At 40.1% G+C, this 21,413-nt stretch overlaps 1 protein-coding gene across 6 annotated transcripts in view; it reads left to right on the top strand.

Annotated features, from left to right (window-relative positions):
- Positions 1-21,413, top strand: part of TDRD5 (tudor domain containing 5) — a 104,877-nt gene that overhangs the window by 3,632 nt on the left and 79,832 nt on the right. For 4 of the 6 annotated variants that reach the window (XM_027074332.2, XM_027074331.2, XM_027074330.2 and 1 more), the window contains exons 3-5: positions 3,764-4,001; positions 4,710-5,117; positions 7,136-7,332. In XM_027074332.2, coding sequence (XP_026930133.1) covers positions 3,770-4,001; positions 4,710-5,117; positions 7,136-7,332 — 837 coding nt within the window. In that variant the 5' untranslated portion in view covers positions 3,764-3,769. Of the gene's footprint in view, positions 1-2,983; positions 3,096-3,534; positions 3,556-3,763; positions 4,002-4,709; positions 5,118-7,135; positions 7,333-21,413 lie in introns of those variants that run through there. The other 2 variants (XM_015075521.3, XM_053209009.1) reach the window with 2 other exon arrangements.

Below are 21,413 nucleotides of genomic sequence, written 5' to 3'. Positions count from 1 at the left end.
GATCCTCTCATTCTTGTCATGAGGCATATTTAAAGCTTCAGAAGCTTGAACAAAACACAAAAACCTCTTTCCTGGCTGTTTTCTAAGGCAGAACTGCTGGTAGCAGCAGCTGCAATTGAAATACACTCCTAGATGCAAGCAGGGATGGGAGGAGACCAGCTGGAGACAGTTAATTACCAGAATTAACTGATCATCATAATAGGCAGCAGGGTGGAAAAACACATTGGTCTAACTCACAGAACTCTCTGGTTGTTGTTAATTAATGGTAGGATCCCAAGGAATGAACTCAAAAAACAGCGGAGTCTTTTTGATTTGTGTAACTACAAAAGCAAACAGACCAACAAAACACTATTGTAGGTCTAGGGAACAGAGGCATCTCATGAGTGAGAGACCTGGCTTTGTCACCCTGTTCCTCAAACTAATTCAGATCCTGGACCCAGAGTCTCTTGAATGCAATCTGACTATTCTCTTACAGAAAGATGCTGCCCTACCTAACATTGCAAACCTTCATCCTTTTTAGGATAACTGCTCTGAAGAAAAGGAAGCGCCTACGTTTTTCAGTGACTATCACTTCCTAATGCTAACTAACTCTAATTTCTGGGACCCCAAAAGTCACTGTTTGCCATTCACATTCTGAGTGTACAGGGGTTGGTGATAAATGAATTCTGGCCCTCTGTCACCTTTGGATAGGGCTAGTGGGACTGTGAGTTCCTCTTGTGGTTATGTACCCTGCTTGCCAAGTGAAAAACTGGACTAGGAATCTCAGTAACAGACAGAATTCTGCATTGGTGCATTCACTCATTGAGTAAGGGCTGTTCTGGTAGAAAATGCCAAGCAGAGTGCCAGAAACATACATCAAAAGCCTACCTGGAGAACTGTAGAGGCAAGTGTTACCATCAAAGAAGACATGGAAGATACCTGGTGTGATTGTTCCTACCTTATTTCCATTCACTTCCCAGGTGAGTCATCACAAAAGACTTTTGGGTCTTGGAGAATGACTGCATTATCATAAACCCAAGCACGTGAGGACTTCCAGTGGGGTGTCCTCACTGGAGTAATTCAAATAGCCCCTGACTCTTGGTTTTCAGTTATTGATCTGGGATTTAGCTCCCGAATAGCTTTCTGAAAGTCTCTTTTTTCTTACCCTTCTAGATTGAGCCGTAAGTTTTATGTTTTTCTTGCCTATCACTCTTTGTTGTACCTTTGTTCATGCCTGTATATCCGTTTCTTCACTTTAACGTGGGGATCATGATTGTACCTCAGAGTAACTGGGGAGAAAATTAGATATTCTACATAAAAGAGCATCTTGTAAGTGCTCAATGTGTGGTAGCTGTTAGATAATTGGGGATGAGAATCTGGGATAATGTTTTTTCAATTCTTTGTTCATTTTGCAGGAGTCATTCTCAAGTTAGATAAGCTTTCTGAATCTTACATGTCTGAAAATGTCTTTTCCTGCACTTAATGCTGGTTTGGCTGGGTAAAGGATTTGTTTCAGCTTTGAAGATACTGCTCCACTGAGAAATCCAATAGCCATCTAATGTCCAGTGCTTATATAATCTCTTTATATAAAATCTCTTGGGTGCCTGGGTGGCTCACTTGGTTAAGCATCTGACTTTTGGTTTCAGCTAGGGTCATGATCCCACTGTTTGTGAGTTCGAGCCCCACATGGGGCTCTGTGCTGACGGTACAGAGCCTGCTTGGGATTCTCTCTCCCTCTCTCTGCCCCTCCCCCACACACTCTCTCAAAATAAGTAAACTTAAAGAAAAAACAAAACTCTTGACTCCCTTTCTCCTAGGCTTGGGATGGGATCTTCTCCTAGGATGGGATCTTTTTTTTCATTTGTTATTCTAAGGACTCACTCGGCCCTTTTAATCTGAAAATGTGTTTTTCTTCACATCTGGGATATTGTCCTTCTTTTTTAACTCCCAGACCTCACCACCATTCTTTCCGTTGCTTCTGTAACATTTGTCATTTGGATGTTGGAACATCTAGATTCACTTTTCACATCTCATCATTTTCCTTTTTGTTAATTTGCTATTTAGCCTTGTCCATTCGACTATAAACCAGCCCATAAATCTTTTCTATTTTCTGTCAGGGGTTCCTCAATATACCTGCCTCATTGATGGAACATTTTATTCCTAGAGCTTTTTTGGATTTAACATGTCATGGAATTTTAGATGGAAATTAAAGTAGATGTGCGTGCACAGCTTTCCTTCTTAATTCAGATTCCTTGGTTATGTTTTGGTTTGCCTTTTTACTTTTTTAGAGTGTACATCTTAAAGGTCTTTATACTGTGCCTCTGTTCTGCACCTCTTAAACTGTTTTCTAGTTTTCAAGGACCATAGAAATCGGGCTCATTCCACCTGTCCAGTAAATACATTCCCAGGTTATTTACCCAAATATACATTCCCTTTTTTAGTTTGCCAGCTCGTTTTTCTCCAATGGCACCTGGAAGTTTCTTTCTCCAGGTCCCAGTCATTCGTCTCTTCCGGGAGCTTAAATTGCATGTAACTCTGCAGGGATTCAACACCTAGCGTCAGAAATGCCTGTAATTTCCCCCGACGATCAGACCTGGGTATCTTTTTTCCCCCTAAACAAGCTCCACCGGTGATTATGAGGCACACCCAAGTCAAGAACCTCGAGGCCCCCTCCACCTCCTCCTCCCACCTGCCTGTCCCAATGGCGGGACGGCCCGCTGCCCTTGCCCCTGTCGGGCTGGGGATGTGGTCTGAGAGGTTCTCGAGCCGCGGCCCCACCTGGCGTCTCCCAGCCACGCTGGACGAGGTAGGCGCCGGCGATTTCCGCCCCCCCCCCCCCCCCCAAGGAACCATCGACGCCCGAGAGCCTAGCGTGGCGGCCGCGCGCCGGCCGGCCCCCAGCCTGGACCCCCGAGCGTCCCGCCCTGCCCAACCGTCCCACCGGCCGCGCGCCCTCGGGGCTGGAACGCCGCGCGGGTTGCACGCCTCCCGCCCTCCAGCACTGGTGCGCAGGCGCGCGGGCGCCTTGGCGCTGCTCCTCCAAGGCGGCTGGACGGGAGAGCGCCTTTGAGTCTCTGGGCCACGCAACGGCAGCGCCCGCACTGTGGGCGACACGGGTGAGGGGCGACACTCTACCCGCCTGCCTCCTGCCGGCCTCTCCCCACAACCCCCTCGCTGCGTGGGCAGTCCCCAGGGATCGAGGGAAGGGAAGCTTCCCCTTCCGCCTGGGGGCAGGGAGGGACGTTGGGGTGGGCAGGGGACCCCGCTCCCGGGCACAGATGAGGTCGTTGACTTGGGTAAGAGGAAGCGGGCAGCCTCCCCGTCGGTCTGGGCCGGACCAGGTATGCCGGTGCGAGCGTCTTTACCGGGAGCCCTCGCCTAGCGCTGGGGAAGGCGGTATTGCGTTTGCCTCCTTCCCGAGCTTTTTCCCAGCGTCGAGGAGGGATCCCGTCTGAAGCGAAGTTTGCGGTGTAGAGACCCCAGACAAACCGTTATCGGGGCTTCAGCAAAGTCGAGCCAGGAACTTGGACTTCCCACACGTTAGCCAGGGGCAATGATGTCTCCAGACGCGTGCAGGTGAATCGACACAGGTTGAGAGAGCTTGAATTGTGTGAAACGCCGAGTTTCAGAGAATCCTCATGGTTTTGCTTCTGCTTTATCACCTTTAGAACTCTGGTGTCTATTGTTTATATTCCACTATTGATCCTTTTAAACTCTCCCCTCCCTCCCTCTTGGGTTTGTCTGCTCTTCCTAATGAGCCACGTTTCTATCTTAAATCCGGTAGGGTGCTATGTCTGAACAAGAGCGTATCCAGGAATGCCTGAGGAAAGAAATAAGGTCACTTCTCATCTCCACCAAAGATGGTTTGACCCCACAGCAGTTGGAAAAGGAGTACCTTTTGATGGTTGGCAGCCATTTACCACTCCGGGTTCTTGGATATCGGTCCACTATGGAGCTGGTGTTGGACATGCCTGATGTTGTCACTGTCTGCCCTTGTGGGGATGGTACTGTAATACTGAAAGGTAAGCTTAGAATTTGAAGATCTATAAGTAACACGTAATTAGTAAAGAATTTTTCTGGTAAATAGGCAATGGGGAGTACGCCAGGTGATGTATGGAATTATTCAATGTGGTACACCTGAAACTAATATAACACTGTATGTTAACTGGAATTAAAAATATAGAAGAAAAAAGAATTGTTATAGCGATTATCCTGCACCCCGGGCAGGGGATTTTAATTTTTTGAGGGGGAGAGGGTTCATGGTTACCTTTGAAGTTGTGGGCAGAGTTAAAGCTTTAGCAAAATCAAGAATTTATTTCTCCAGAAAAATGTGCATTCACAGGAACTACATTTTGCATGTGATTTCAAATTATTGCACCTTAAATTGGAAGAAGCATAACAATGGGACTTTAACTATGAATTCATGTTTTAAATTTCGTGACGCACAGAAAAAAACATTGCAGGAAAGTTTGTTCATCTTGAGAGTTTCAGATATTTCAGGAGTCAGAAGTAATGTTAAATATTGGGCTTGATCTTTCTGTCTTCATCTTCTGATAGAGGAGCTAACAAGTGGTTGTCTAAAAGAGATGGAGGAACCAAGGGTTCATGTTTATCATGTTACCTAGATACACAGCTCCGTGGAGAATTAAAATTGTATAACCACAGATGTAAGGGTAAAGAAAGGAGCAAGTTTTCATCTAACTGTGATTTCTTTTTTCACACCTCCTTAGCCATTCCAGATGAATCCACCAAAGGAATAGCAAGTTTAGTTGCAAAACAGAGGAGCAACCATAAGGTTCGAAATTCCATGCCAAGGGGAAGGGCCAGTGTTTGCTCTGGGCCGAGCTCCCGTCGGCGAGTACCTTACCGGGGAAGGGTGCCTCCCATTCTTCCAGCTGTTGTGAAGAGTGAGTTGAAAGACCTGTTGGCGTTATCTCCCGTTCTCCTTTCTGATTTTGAAAAGGCATTTTCCAGGCGATTTGGACGTTCATTCCAGTATGTACAGTATGGATTCCTCTCTATGTTTGAAGTACTTAATGCTGCTTCAGACGTCATTTCAGTAGAGCAGACCAGAGCAGGTTCTTTGTTGATGCTAAGGAAGAGTGTAACAGAGGAAAAGCAGAGAGGATGGCCAGCAGGTAAGCATGTTAGCATTAGTACTTAGTAACTTAGTAATTGTGGGTTAGCAAATTTTGGAGCAGTCATGGTAGATAGAGAGGTAGGTAATGCCTAAGCTCCCAGAGTTTGTCAAAGTTGCATCTTGGCTCTGCCACTTGCTGGTTGAGTGATCTCACTCCAGTTACTTAAAACATCTGAGCCTTAGTTTCCTCATCTCTAGAATAGGAATAATCATACTTGCCTCTTGGAGTAGTGCTGAGGATGAAACGAGATGAGGTCTGAAAAGTGCCTGGCATTTATAAGGGTGTAATAAGTGGTAGCTATTATAAAAATACAAGATCTGCTTTCTCTGGAACACTGTAAGCGAACATTAGTTGCGTGTGTTCACGTAAGGAAGATAGGGAAGATGAAAAGTTTAAAACTAATACTAGTTAGTAACATTTGCCATCTGAGTTTTGCTGGCACTGATGTTTGGTATCCTAGCAGGTGCTGCAATAATTTATGTAGTGTAATGATAACCACTTATATAGCGTTTTACCTTGGATTCTCCTAGCCACACCATAGGGTAAATGACCCAGTCTTAGGGATAAGGAAAACAAAGCTCAGGATACGTAAATGACTTTTGCAAAGTTGCATGGCTAGAAAGGTGTTATAGCCAGGGTTAGAAACGCAGCTGTTAATACTGTTTAGCCAGTGCTGTTCTTACCCAGTCATTGTCCCTCTTGTTTTTGTTTTATGTTTATACACACACACTACTATATACCTATATAGTAGTTGAGTTGACACACAGTGTCACATTAGTTTCAGGTGTGCAGCACAGTGATTTGACTACCTTGTGCTGTGCTCCCCACAGTGTAGTTACCATGTGCCATACAATGTTGTTACAATACCATGGGTTGTATGCTGTACCTTTCGTCCCCGAATCACTGTCCCTCTTAAAGTCTCAGAAGACCAATGTGATCATTTGTATAGTGCGTCACTAGACCCTTGACGATACAGAATCTATACACTGAGCCTATTTTGGGAATCTCTACGCCTATTTCAGTGATTTTTCTTTTTCTCTAAAATCTGTATTTAGATTAATATAGGTGAAACCATGAGAATGTCCCCAGTTTAGAAACCAATACTTAAACTGTGGTAGGAAATGTAGTTTGATATAGATATCCTAGGGGGTTTACGAGCTCTGGTCAGGGAAGACTATAGGGGCCAGTGTGTGTTTTGAATCTTACCCTCAACCATCAGCAATGTCAGTATTCTTGAGTTACTTGAACTTGGGGAGACAAACCTATGCTATTAAAGTTGTAAGAGGTTGATAGTGTATAAAGCAGCTTGCCAACTTATTGAATGGGGGGAGTGATACTCCTTCCCAGTGATTGGATTGTTCATGTTTCTCATCTGTGACCCTTCTTCCTATCATCAGGGTATCTTGGAAACAATTTGTGTGTGGCGGGGGGGGGGGGGGGGGGGCTTGATCTTATGGTAAAGAAAGAGACCACAGTGAGGTCTAGTGATTGATCATTCATGTTGTACATCAGCATATATCTTGCCAGTGGTATTTTCCTCCCTACAAATCTTGAAGAAAAAAATCTGTACTCTAGAATAATATCCTTTATTCTATAGCTTTTTATCCCCCTTTCCTGCTCCCATACTACTAGGTGATTATTCAGTTTGAGAAGCATAGTTTTAAGCAGACTTCTTAGTTGGAGACTTTTTGGCCTCCTAAACGTTTTTAGGTTTTTACCTATTGAAATCTGCCTTTCTGTAATTATACTCAGGTGATCTTAAATGGAGTTTTTAGATAACTCCAACCTTTTCAGTAACACATATATGATCCCTTGGTTTTCTTTTATAGATGACTAATCTTTTCCATTGTATGTAAATTTTATTTGGCAATATGAAAATGTAAGCTTACTTTCCATAATTGTTATTTCTGAGTTGAGAACAGTTAGGTCACAGTAGCCTCTACATAGAATCACCAGAAAATAAAGTAGAAATTGTTAGTGACAACTTTTCTCCGCTCTTCTTTTATTCACAAAAGGAGGTAAAATGTTTACCCAGCCTTTTAGAATGAAACAACAAAGGTCCTACCCTACAGTCTCCCCAGTCACAAAGGCACGCTTTTCGCAACCCACTTCAAACTTGGAACCACCGAAGCAAATACTGAACGTGGAAAATACTTTTAAGTCAAATGTGGTAGAGACTTCAAGGCTGAATCACGCTGAAAAATTAAACCAGGTGAGATATAGGAGTTTGGAGGTATAAACCAAAAATGTGTTTAAATTCAGTGGTTAATACTTAGACGGAGAAGCTTAATTTCAGATTTAACTTGAGCATTTTCTATTGTTGTGTGGATTATTAGCTAGTAAGAGGTGGCAGTGAGAAAAGAATAAAATTGTATCAACTCCCATGGTTTCTGTTACAGGCTTCCCCCACTATTGGAAAGTAGGGTGTTCCTATGAAACCTTTTGAAAGTTGAAACTGTGTAAAACAAAGAAACAATTGCCATTAATTTATATAGAAAAAATTTTGAGCCTTCTTAGACCCCAAAAATAACCTCTCTTAGGCTTTTCTGATACCTTATGATACATCTAGCCAATGGATTTTGTACCTTAGGACACATCTTGCTAATGGATGCACAAAATAAATGGGGGTAAAGCACAATTCAAAGCTATGGTGGTTTGATGCTGAATGTAGTTCTTGGGGAAGGAGGCTGGTGATGCCACTCTGGCTGCTCGGCGCGCACTGCCCCTATAACCGCTCACTGTAAAACGATTGCTGGATGGTCTTTTTGCTTTTGGCCTTTATTGATAAAAGTGAAAATCCTCTTTCGATTTCTTTGGGTTAGCAAAAATGAGAACGGACCCTAGATTTTTCATAAAAGTGAAAGGGCATAGCATGAACTTTTGAAAAGTGAGGGACACCTGTACTTTGTGCAGCTGTCTCTAGTTCCAGCTTCTCACCAAAGTCCTAGAAGTATATTTGCAGCTTCCCTCATGAATATCTTCACCTGAATGGCTGGCCCTGAGCACTACAGTCCTGGTACTTTTCTGACTGTGTGTATGCTGAAGGAGTTTTGAACAAAAGCTACTAGAATATAACCAACAAAAACCCTGGTTAAATTAGCAAGATGACAACTTTCGTAGAGCTTAGAAGAAGCACATGGAAATTAAATTCAAGATATAAAAGTGCCTTACCTCTATAACTTAAAAAATACTAGCTTTAGTAGCATAACTTACATATAGTTTATCCATTTAAAATGTACAGTTTGAATTTTGACAAATGTACCTCATTGCATAATCATCAAAATCAAGAGGCCAAACATTTCCATCATTCTCAAAAATTTCCATTATGCTGCTTTGTAGTTGATCTCTTTCCCCAGCTGTAGACACTACATAAATATTGCTTTCTGTAAGTTTGACTTTTCAAGAATTTCATATAAATGGAATTAAATAACATCTAGCATTTGTGTCTAGCTTCTTTAACTTACCATGGTGCTTTCGAGATTCATCAGTATCAGTACTTTGTTACTTTTTCTTGTTGCGTACCGTTCCACTATATTGATCTATCTCAATTTGTTATCCATTCCCATCAGGTGACATCTGGGTTCTTTCCTGTGTGGGATATTTATATAAATAAAGCTGCTATGAACATTTGCATACACTTTGATCGTGGACTTCTCTTGAGTGAATACCTAGGAGTAGGATTGTTGGGTCATTCAGTAAGGGCATGTTTAACTTTATAAGAGATTGTCAGACTCTTCTAAAGTGGCTGTATTATTTCACATTACTGTAAAACTACATATGAGAGTTCTAGCTGCATCTTTGTTAATGTTTGGTATTGTCCACTTAAAAAAATTACTATTCATGGGGCGCCTGGGTGGCTCAGTTGGTTAAGCATCCAAGTTTGGCTTGGGTCATGATCTCATGGTTCATGGATTTGAGCCACACGTTGGTGTGGTGACACCTGTGCTGACAGCTCAGGGCTTGGAGCCTGCTTCCGATTCTGTGTCTCCCTCTCTCTGCCCATCCCCGACTTGTGCTCTGTCTCTCTTTGAAAAATGAATAAACATTAATTTTTTTTTTTAATTATGGGTGTGTAGTGGTATTTCATTATGGTGTTGAAATTTCTCTAATGATGAATAATGTTGGGCATCTTTTCATGTGCATATTTTCCATTTGTAAATTTTCCTTAAGGTGTCTCCTTGCATCCTTTGCTTGTTCTTTTTTTTTTTTAACATTTATTTTTGAGACAGAGAGAGACAGAGCATGAATGGGGAGGGTCAGAGAGAGAGGGAGACACAGAATCTGAAACAGGCTCCAGGCTCTGAGCGGTCAGCACAGAGCCCGACGCGGGACTCGAACTCACAGCCCTCACGGACCGTGAGATCATGACCTGAGCCGAAGTCGGCCGCCCAACCGACTGAGCCACCCAGGTGCCCCCCTTTGCTTGTTCTTAAAAATTGACTTTTGTATTGAGTTGGAAGAATTATTTATATATGAATGGGTACAAGTCCTTTACCAGAGACATGTTTTGCAAATACTTTCTCCTGGTATATGCTTATCTCATTTCCTTAGTTCTGCCTTTTGTGAAGCAGAAGCCTTTAATTTTGATGAAATCTAATTTATTTATATTTTTCTTTTGATTCTTGCCTAACTAATCTTTGTTGAATCCAAAGTCACAAAAATGTTGTATGTTTTCTTCTAGAAGTTTTATGATTTTAGTTCTTAGGTCTATTACTGATTTCAAGTTAATTCTTATATAAGGTACCAGTATGGACCAGAGTTTTTTGCAATGGATTGCTAATTGCTCTAGTACTATTTTTTTGAAAAATACTCTTTTCCTTGCTGAACTACCTTATTACTTTGGCACCTCTGTGAAATCTGTTAACCACTTGTATGTGTAGCTTCTGTTTTTAGGACTGTCCATTCTGGTCCATTGATCTACAGGTTCTTTTGCCAGTACCCTTCTCTCAATATAGCTTTATAATATCTTTCTTTTTATTTTTTTTAATGTTTGTTTATTTTTGAGAGAGAGAGAGAGAGACAGCAAGTGGGGGGAGAGTAGAGAGAGAGGGAAAAACAGAATCAGAAGCAGGTTCCAGGTTCCGAGCTGTCAGCACAGAGCCTGACACGAGGCTTGAACTCATGAACCACGAGATCATGACCTGAGCCCAAGTCCGTCGCTAACCCAGTGACTGAGCCACCCAGGTGCCCTTTAACATCTTGAAATTATGTAGTTAAGTCCTACAGCTTTATTCTTTTTCAAATTGCTTTGGCTACTCTAGGTTCTTTGCATTTTCATATAAACCTAATTTGATATAAATCAGCTTGTCAATTTCTACCAAAAATAAATATGCCTCTTGTGATTTTGATTAGAATGAAACAAGGGATCTAGAGGTAAGTTTGGGGATAAATGACATCCTGACAGTATTGAATCTGCTGATCCATGAGCATAGTATAATTTCTCCACTTCGGTCTTTAAATTTTTAGTACTCTTTTATAGTTTTAAGTACTCAAGGCCTACATATGTTTTGCTAAATTTTACCCTCCCCACCACCATTTTTCATACTTTGGATATTATAAAGGGTATTTTCAGTTTATTTTCTAGTTCATTGTTATTAGTACATAGAAATCAATTGGATTTTTGTATATTGACCTTGCATCTTGTGACCTTGAATCAAGGTACTTGATAAACTCAATACTGTAGTTGACAGGTATTTTCAGTTTATTTTCTAGTTAATTGTTATTAGTACATAGAAATCAATTGGATTTTTTTTATATTTTGACCTTGCATCTTGTGACCTTGAATCAAGGTACTTGATAAACTCAATACTGTAGTTGACATCATTCTAGTAACTATTTCGTAGAGTTGGGATTTTCTGCATAGACCATCATACCATGTGGGAGTAGACCATTTTACTTCCTTTTCAATCTGTATGTCCCCCCCCCTTTTTTTCCCCTTACATAAGCTGGGCTCTCTAGTATAATAATGCATAGAAATGGTGAGCATGGAAATTCTTGTTCCTGACTATAGGGGAAAAACATTCAGTCTTTCATCATTAACTATGGTGTTAACTCTAGCATTTTTATAAATGCTGTATACCAGGTTGAGAAAATTCCCTTCTGTTCCTAGATTCTGAGAATTTTTTCCATGAATGTGTGTTGAAATTTTCTCCATCCATTGAGAGAATTATAGGATGTGCTATTGTGATTTATTATATAAAAATTATATTCCTTTTCTCATTTCTAGCATAGAGCTCCTAAAACTCTTGGAATTTTTGAAGTGGTAAGAAATGTAAAGGTATCTTATGTTGCTAATGAAGTGTCTTTAGAAAGGACCTAAGGATGGGGGCTGGTTGCCAGTTGGAGCAAACGATGTCATTAGAGGGTCTGAACTTTTAATCCTACCCCAACCTCCTGAGAGAGGAAGGGGGCTACAGATAGAATCACTGGCCCCTAGTGAATGAATCAATCAGTTGTGCTGTTGTAGTAAAACCTCCATAAAACCCCAAAATACTGGATTTGGAGAGCTTTTAAGCTAGTGAACAGTAGAGTTTTGGGGGACACTGGCATGCCTGGAGAAGGTATGGAGCTCTGTGCCTCTTCCCACTTATCTGGCTGTATGCATCTTCTCCATCTCACTATTTCTGAGTTCTGTCTTTAAAAAAATTTTTAACTGATTTTTAAAAAAAAATTTAAGATACAGTTGATATATTAGTTTCAGATGTACATGATGCTTTGATATGTGTATAATGTGAAATGATCACAGTATGTCTACTTAACATCCATCAGCACATATAGTTAGAAATTCTTTTTGTGATGTCTTAAGATTTACTGTCTTAGCAATTTTCTGTAGTAACATATAATACATATTATTATAATTGTATAATGTGTCATGTAGTCTTATTATATTTATTAATACATTATGAAATATAGTTACCATGCTGTATATTACATGCTGTACAGGACTTAATTATTTTATACCTGGAATTTTATACCTTTTGACCCTGTCCACCTATTCTACCCACTCCCAGATACCTGCTTCTGGCTATCATCCATCTGTTCTCTATATCTATGAACTCAAGTTTTTATTTATTTATTTATTTTTATTTTGTTTTTTAGATTCTGCGTATAAGTGAGATCATACAGTTGTCTTTCTCTGACTTATTTTCCTTAGTGTGATGCCCTCAAGGTCCATTCATGTTGTCACAAATGGTAGGATTTCCTTGCTTTTTTTTTTATGGCTTAATAATATTCCAGTGTGTGTGTGTGTGTGTGTGTGTGTGTGTGTGTGTGTGTGTGTGTATCATACCATCTTTGTCCATTCATCTGCTGATGAATGTTTAGGTTGTTTCCATGTCTTGGCTATTGTAAATAATGCTGCAATGAACATAGGGATTCAGATATTTTTTTGAGTTAGTGTTTTTATTTCCTTTGGATAAGTACCCAGAACTGAAGTTGCTGGATCATGTGGTAGTATGGTTTTTTTGAGGAACCTCTGTAATGTTTTCCATAGTAGCTACACCAATTTACATTCCACCAACATGCCCCAGGGTTCCTTTTTCTCCATATCCTCACCAGCACTTACTGTTTCTTGTCCTTTTGATAATAGCCATTCTAACAGGTGTGAGGTGATACTTCATTGTGGTTTTGCTTTGCATTTTTATGATGATTAGTGATGTGGAGCACGTTTTCATGTACCTGTTTGTCATCTGTATGTCTTCCTTGGAAAAATGTCTATTCAGAGCCTCTGCCCATTTTAAAATTTGGTTGTTTTCTTGCTGTTGAGTTGTATAAGTTCTTTGTGTATTTGGGATATTAACCCCTTATCAGATATTGGACTTAGAAATTTTTTCTCCTTTTAAGTAGGTTGCCTTTTGATTTTGTTGATGGTTTCCTTTGCTGTGTAGAAGCTTTTTTGATGTAGTCCCATTTGTTTATTTTTGCTTTTGGTACTTTTGGTGTCCAATCTAAAAAATCACTGCCAAGAATGGTATCAAGGAACTTACCATCTGTGGGTTTTTTTTTTTTTTTTAGGGTTTGTATGGTTTCACATCTTACATTCAATTTTAATCCATTTTGAGTTTTTGTGGGTGTAGCATTATATTGTTTTATAATAAACCAGTAATAAATCAGTAAGTAAAATGTTTATGAGTTCTGTGGCTGCTTTAGCAACTCGGTTGAACCCAAGGAGGGTGTCATGGAACTTCTGATTTATAGTAACTTGATCAGAAGCACAGATAATAACCTGGACTTGGAATTGTGGTGGGGGTGGGGCACAATCTTGTTGGACTTGGCCCTTAATTTATGGAAGCTGATGTAATGCCAGGTAGATAGACATGAATTGAAGTACAAGATACCCAGCTGATGTTGGAGAATTGCTTGAGTGTGGGATAAAATCCACATACATGTAATTTGAGTCAGAATTCTATAGTGCTTTTCTTTTCTAAAGAAAAACTATTATAATTATAAAAAAATTATAATCCAAGTAATACAGGCCTCTTAAAAGGAATTGGGAAGTTTTTCTTTTATTTATTTATTTATTTGGCATTTTTTTATTTTTTATTTTTAATATGAAATTTATTGTCAAATTGGTTTCCATACAACACCCAGTGCTCATCCCAATGGGGGGGGCGCACCCCCCCTTCCCTCTCTCCCATCCCCCCCATCAACCCTCAGTTCTCAGTTTTTAAGGGTCTTTTATGTTTTGGCTCCCTCCCTTTCTAACATTTTTTTTTCTTCCCCTTCTCCATGGTCTTCTGTTAAGTTTCTCAGGATCCACATAAGAGTGAAAACATATGGTATCTGTTTCTCTGTATGACTTATTTCACTTAGCATAACACTTTCCAGTTCCATCCATGTTGCTACAAAGGGCCAGATTTCATTCTTTCTCATTGCCACGTAGTACTCCATTGTGTATATAAACCATAATTTCTTTATCCATTCATCAGTTGATGGACATTTAGGCTCTTTCCATACTTTGGCTATTGTTGAGAGTGCTGCTATAAACATTGGGGTCCAAGTGCCCCTATGCATCAGCACTCCTGTATCCCTTGGGTAAATTCCTAGCAGTGCTATTGCTGGGCCATAGGGCAGATATATTTTAAATTTTTTGAGGAACCTCCACACTGTTTTCCACAGCGGCTGCACCAGTTTGCATTCCCACTAACAGTACAAGAGGGTTCCCATTTCTCCACATCCTCTCCAACATCTATAGTCTCCTGATTTGTTCATTTTAGCTGTTTTCACTGGCGTGAGGTGGTATCTGAGTGTGGTTTTGATTTGTATTTCCCTGATGAGCGACATTGAGCATCTTTTCATGTGCCTGTTGGCCATCTGGATGTCTTCTTTAGAGAAGTGTCTGTTCATGTTTTCTGCCCATTTCTTCACTGGATTATTTGTTTTTCGGGTGTGGAGTTTGGTGAGCTCTTTATAGATTTTGGATACTAGCCCTTTGTCCGATATGTCATTTGCAAATATCTTTTCCCATTCCGTTGGTTGCCTTTTAGTTTTGTTGATTGTTTCCTTTGCTTTGCAGAAGCTTATTATCTTGATGAGGTCCCAGTAGTTCATTTTTGCTTTTAATTCCCTTGCCTTTGGGGATGTGTCGAGTAAGAAATTGCTGCGGCTGAGGTCAGAGAAGTTTTTTCCTGCTTTCTCCTCTAGGGTTTTGATAGTTTCCTGTCTCACATTCAGGTCCTTTATCCATTTTGAGTTTATTTTTGTGCATGGTGTAAGAAAGTGGTCTAGTTTCATTCTTCATGTTGCTGTCCAGTTCTCCCAGCACCATTGGTTAAAGGGACTGTCTTTTTTCCATTGGATATTCTTTCCTGCTTTGTAAAAGATTAGTTGGCCATACTTTTGTGGGTCTAATTCTGGGGTTTCTATCCTATTCCATTGGTCTATGTGTCTGTTTTTGTGCCAATACCATGCTGTCTTGATGATTACAGCTTTGTAGTAGAGGCTAAAGTCTGGGATTGTGATGCCTCCCACTTTGGTCTTCAATATTACTTTGGCTATTCAGGGTCTTTTGTGATTCCATGCAAATTTTATGATTGCTTGTTCTAGCTCCGAGAAGAATGGTGGTGCAATTTTGATTGGGATTGCATTGAATGTGTAGATTGCTTTGGGTAGCATTGACATTTTGACAATATTTATTCTTCCAGTCCATGAGCACGGAATGTTTTTCCATTTCTTTATATCTTCTTCAATTTCCTTCATAAGCTTTCTATAGTTTTCAGCATATAGATCTTTTATATCTTTAGTTAGGTTTATTCCTAGGTATTTTATGCTTCTTGGTGCATTTGTGAAGGGGATCAGTCTTTATTTGTCTTTCTGTTGCTTCATTATTAGTGCATAAGAAAGCAACTGATTTCTGTACATTGATTTTGTATCCTGCAACTTTCCTGAATTCATGTATCAGTTCTAGCAGACTTTTGGTGGAGTCTGTTGGGTTTTCCATGTATAATATCATTTAATATTGTTATAAATCTATTCTTCTATGCTTATAAAGGAAACATATATACTTGTAGAGTTTTGAGTAGGAACAGCTAGTAAACTCCTCTATAATTTTGAAGAAATGGCAAGTTGTACTTTTATAAATAGGATCTTCAGAAAGGTAATACCTTTGTGGGTAGCTCTAGACTGAAGGTTTTCTCTGGACTGTCTTAGTCGCTAGTGCTTCCATAATAAAGTAACTTAGATCAGGTAGCTTTAAACAACAGAAATTTATTTTCTCACAGTTGTGAAGGCTGGAAGTTCCAGACTGGGGCAATAACGTAGCTGCGTTCTGCTGAGAGTTCTCTTGCTGGCTTGCCCCTTCTCGCAGTGTGCTCACATGGCCTTTCCTCAGTGTGTGCACATGGAGGAGACCAAGCTCTCTGGTTTCTCTTTTTGTAGGGGTGCTAATCCCATCACGAAGGCTTCACCCTCATACCTCACCACAAAAAAAAAAAAATTACATTGGGGGTTAGGCCTTTAAAATACGAATTTTAGGAAACATAATACCTATCCTAACAAAGCAAAACTCAGAATGATTGAGTCCAAATAAATTAACTGTGTGAAGCTCCACAATGAATAAGTTTGTTTTGGCTTTTCCAGTGTTTGAAGTTATTTCCATTTTCCAAATTTATCGTATTGATTAAAAATTCCCGAACAAAATATTAGAGAATGATATAGCATGTTTTTTGGAGACTGTATAGAATTGGGTGGGACGACTGTGCGTTTAGCCATCAGAGCCAGGGAATAACAAATGCAAAGTCTAGGACCTTTGCTCCTGGCATGGCTCCAGGGAGAAGGGTGAGAAAGATGCACATACACTTCTTCTATATCTTTTCTCCTTTGAGTTTCATCCTGTGTTTTGCAGCTCCAAGAATTCCTCGTAGCTGCTGTCTAATAACCACATTTCACTTCTGGGTGAAGTTTTTGCCATTGGAACTATTTAAATCTTGTTCCAAAGAGTGGGCTCTCATTCTTGAACTATGTATTTTACTGTGGTAGCAGACCATACTCTACATAATTACCAGATCTTACGTAGTCCTATTTCTAAAAAGTACAACTTCCATTTCTTCAAAATTTTAGGTCAGTTTGCTATGTGTTTTTGGTCAAAACTCCACATGTATTTATGAGCATAGAAAAAGAACAGATCTGTAACAAATTTAAATTATGAATTTACAGACTTCTTTTTGATCATCTGTATTTCACGTATTTCCAGTGAACACGTTATTTTATAATAAGGAAAACATGTTATTAAAAAGAAGAAAAATAAGTTTCTCCTTTGTAAAATGAGGGTTAGTATTTTTTCATCTTTCACCTTCAAGAGAAACAGCCAGGGTGGTCACTAGTATCTACCCTTTGTCCATTGTAATGCTTTGTTTCACAAAGGAAATGGTTAGAACAGTTTAAAGCCTCTTTTGCAAGATACAATAATCTTTTTACCACATTCTATTAAATTTCCTTTAGATTGACTGAAGGGAAGTTTGGATGGAGATGCAAATGTGAGTAGGTGAGAATGGATTAGCTGTATTTTCTAGTGAGTGAAGCTTCCTGTAGTCCTACATCACAGGTAACCCTAGTGTTACTGTTATTGTGAATAGGTCATGGCCTGTAACAATGGCAGGGGTTTGGTCGGGAACAGGGATCTGACATTTCTAGGTTGTCTAGCTTTAAGAGTACCCCATCCCACCCTACCCCACCCTACCCCATCTTACATAGTAGAAAACTTCATTGTAACATTCAGCATGAGGTTTAAAGTAGGTAAACCTGGAATTATAAAAAGATCTCGCCTTAAACGAATTAAAAATCAGGGCTGGGTGTTAGTTTGCACCTAACTTAATTTGCAACCAGACGATTTGGTAGTTTCTGTGTGAATAAGGAGGTGTGCTTGGTTATTGCATATAAGAAAGGATACTTCTTTTATCTCACTTGGTGACCTGGCCCAGCTATCCTGTAAGAGTATCTTCCCTCAACAAGCAGCTGGATACGCTAAACAGTTCCTGTCGGCAGGAGCCGTTCCTGGCTTCATTAATGCAGTTCTCGGGAAGTTGTGTTCTCTGGCCAACTCAACGTAGCTGTTCACTATCTCGTTTTCTTGTGAGTGTGGGTGAAGTTTTTAGTATGGCAAGTCACGTTCCGTGCTGCCTGGCTTTTAGTCAGATGAGGTATCTGGCAAATATTTAAGCAGTTGAAAGCTTTGCTTCCCTGTGTGTATTGGTGCCAGTTTTGTGATCTTTATCAGAAATGTGTTCATGTTGTACCATATGGCCAAAGGGCTGGAGTATATTCCTCTAAGATGTCACTTCTGTACCTTCCTTCTTTTCAAAATGCTTCCACCCTCATGTTTCTAAATAGCACCCAGGTGTCTGTTTTTAAAACCTTTTTAATCTTATTACAAAAGTAATAGAGATTGATTATAGAAGACTTGAAATACAAGAAGGCACAGAAGAAAATAAAAATCACCTGTACTTTTATCGTCCAGAAAAGCTGATTTTTTAATTTAAATTCCAGTTCGCTAACATAGTGTAATTAGTTTCAGGTGTTTAATACAGTGATTCAACCCTTCATACAACACCTGGTGCTCATTGCAAGTGCCCTCCTTAATCCCTATCACCTATTGACCCCTTCGCCTCTCTAGCCATCATCTGGTTCTCTGTAGTTAAAGGTCTGTTTCTTGGTGTGCCTCTTTTCCCCTCTCTTTGCTTGTTTGTTTTGTTTCTTCAAGTTCACATATGAGTGGAATCATATGGTATTTTTCTTGCCCTGACTTATTTCAAAAAGGATACCTACACTCAGATGTTTGTAATATCATTATCTACAATAGCCAAATTATGGAAATAGCCTGTGTCCATTGACTGATGAATGGATAAGGAAGATGTGGTATGTACATACACTGGAATATTATTCAACCATAAAAAAGAATGAAATCTTGCCATTTCCAGTGATGTACATAGAGCTAGAGAGTATTATGCTAAGTGACTTTTTCTTTTTTTAAATAGAATCATTCTGGTCCAGGTTTGTGACCTGCTTTTTTAAGTCATAACTGTGAATTGTGAACATCCCACACTGTTAAATATTGTAATGCAACATAATTAAAAAAATTTTTTTAGTGTCTATTTTTGAGAGAGAGAGAGACAGAGACAGAGCATGAGCAGGGGAGGGACAGAGAAAGAGGGAGACACAATTCGATGCAGACTCCAGGCTCTGAGCTGTCAGCACAGAGCCCAACGTGGGGCTCAAACTGAGGAACCGTGAGATCATGACCTGAGCTGAAGGTGGACACTTAACCGACTGAACCACCCAGGTGCCCCACCAATACAATTTTTAATGGGAGTAGGATGCACCATAATTTATTTAACTTGTAACTTTTGTTAGGCACTAAGGCTGTTTCTAGTGTTTGCTATTAAAAATAGCCTTGTGGGGGCACCTCGCTGGTTCAGTCGGTAGAGTGTGTGAGTCTTAATCTCAGGGTCATGAGTTTAAGCTCCACGTTGGGCATGGAGCCTAGTTAAAAAAATAAAAATAGCCTTGTGATGAAAATCTTGTTCAAATTTGCATATATCCGCTACTCCACAGAATAAATTTCTAGAGCAACAGTCACTGCATCAAAAGGAGTGTGTATTTTTATGTAGTTAAGTTGTCCTCGTAAAAGTTTCAGGTAGCACTGAGATAAGGTGCGTAAGGAATGTGCTTCTTGTACCTTTGATGATACTCAGTATAAATGATCTCTCCCTCGCCACCAACCCAGTATGTTCGGTCTCCCAGTGCTTTTCTAATGCCTTCTGGCATATTATCCCTTCATAACACTCTGTGGATCTTTTCATGATATTTTTTATAATTGCAATTATATTTATGATTGTTTCATGTCTGTCTCTCCACACCAGACTGCAAGTTCCAGGAGGGCAGTGACCGTATCTAGTTTATTGACCCCTACAGTGTGCAGCACATAGTATGTGTTCAGTACATTTTTGTTGAATGGGCATTATTATAAAATTAATTTTCCAATATGATAGGTAACTATATTGGACTATTGTCTTTTTATGAGCTTGATGCTTTTATTGCTTAATATTTATCAGTTGCCTATTTATGTCTTTATCCTTTTTTCTGAGGAGTCCATCTTTTTGATTCAAAGTTCTTCTCTGCCTCTTCTCTGTTCCTAGAGGCTCCTCTCTGAATATGGTATTTTTTCGCATCACTTTCCATCTTTATTTATGCTCTGATAATGTTTTGTTCACTTGATTTATTCATTCTTTTTGTTTGGTATTTAGGCATCTGGGACTGGAGGATTATTGAAATCAGAGGCCCCTCTTGATTACTTTCCTTATGTCAGTCACTGATTACCTTTCTTTCTTACCCCTGCCCCCGGCCCCCATTTTAATTTCTACCCTCCAATTATAGATATCCCCAAGATTAACTGAACTTTAAAAAATCTCCCCACCCCATTCAGTTTAAAGTTAGCTTAATATAGTGGTCTAGCTTGAGGCTAAAACCCATTTTTTTACTTTAAAAAATAAAAAATAATAAAATTTTTTTTTCATGTTTATTCACATTTGAGAGAGAGAGAGAGACAGAGCACAAGCTGGGGTTGGGGGCAGAGAGAGGAGGAGTTACAGAATCTGAAGGAGGCTCCAGGCTCTGAGCTGTCAGCACAGAGCCCGATGTGGGGCTTGAACTCAAGAACCACGAGCTTATGACGTGAGCCAAAGTCAGACATTTAACCAACTGAGCCACCCAGGCGCCCTGAAGAAAAATTTTTTTTTTAATGTTTATTTTTGAGAGAGAGAGAGAGAGAGGGAAGGGCAGAGAGAGAGGGAGATACAGAATCCAAAAGCAGGCTCCAGGCTCCAAGCTGTCGATAACAGAGCCTGATGTGGGGCTCAAACTCAGGAACTGTGAGATCATGACCTGAGCTGAAGTCGGACACTTAACCGACTGAGCCACCCAGGCCCCTGTTGTGTTGTTTTTTTTTTTTTTCCTTCTTGAGAAACACTCTGTTCCTAGGTAAGAGCATTGTAAACCCAGGCTTGGTAACTGTTTTCTCTAAAGGGCCACATGGTAAATATTTGAGGCGCTGTGATAAACACCCAACTCTACCCTTGTGGTGCGAAAAGCAATCATGTGGATAATGTGTAAATGAGTGAGTGTGGCCATGTTCCATTAAAACTTTATGAATACTGGAATTTGAATTTCATATAATTTTCATGTGGCACAAAATATTATTTTCTCCCCTAGCTGTTTAAAAATGTTGAGACAATTTTTAGCTTGTGATTTGCCTGTTACAAGCCATAGTTCAGAGGGAAAAATGACATTTGTAATCCTCATCCTGTTACCTCCCAGTTTCTCAAGCTTTTGGAATTGATTGAAAAACAGCAAAATCCTATCTCTGTGTACCCAGGTCCTTTTTCCTTCTAAACCGTATAGTCTTTGAGGCTGTTTCCTTGGCCTCTTCCTATTCATCCCTCAGCAGTTCCCTCCTTTGCACGGTGTTCTTTCCTAATTTCCCAGATTCCATGTCCCACCTTTGTCGTGCCCCCTCTCTCTAGTCTGACTTGCTTAGTGCCCTGGTGAAGACGCCTGCCCTCAGTTTTCGTGGCCTCCCAGTTGGTCATCCACCCTCCCAGTATCATTTTCTGCTGCTGCCAGATTAAACTTCTGATGATGCCTCTGCCCTGCTAAAAATCTCCAACATATGTATTTGTCTACATAACCCGGTGAAACTCCTTAGTTTGGCATCTGAGGTATTCTGTAGTACTTCCTTCTCCTTTTGTCAGTGTTGTCTTCCGCTCTTTCCTTATTCCCTTCAGGCAAATTATTATTATTTTT

Source organism: Acinonyx jubatus, chromosome E4, assembly GCF_027475565.1.
Source record: "Acinonyx jubatus isolate Ajub_Pintada_27869175 chromosome E4, VMU_Ajub_asm_v1.0, whole genome shotgun sequence".
Taxonomy (NCBI): Eukaryota; Metazoa; Chordata; class Mammalia; order Carnivora; family Felidae; genus Acinonyx; species Acinonyx jubatus.
This window is presented reverse-complemented; position numbering and strand designations above follow the sequence as displayed.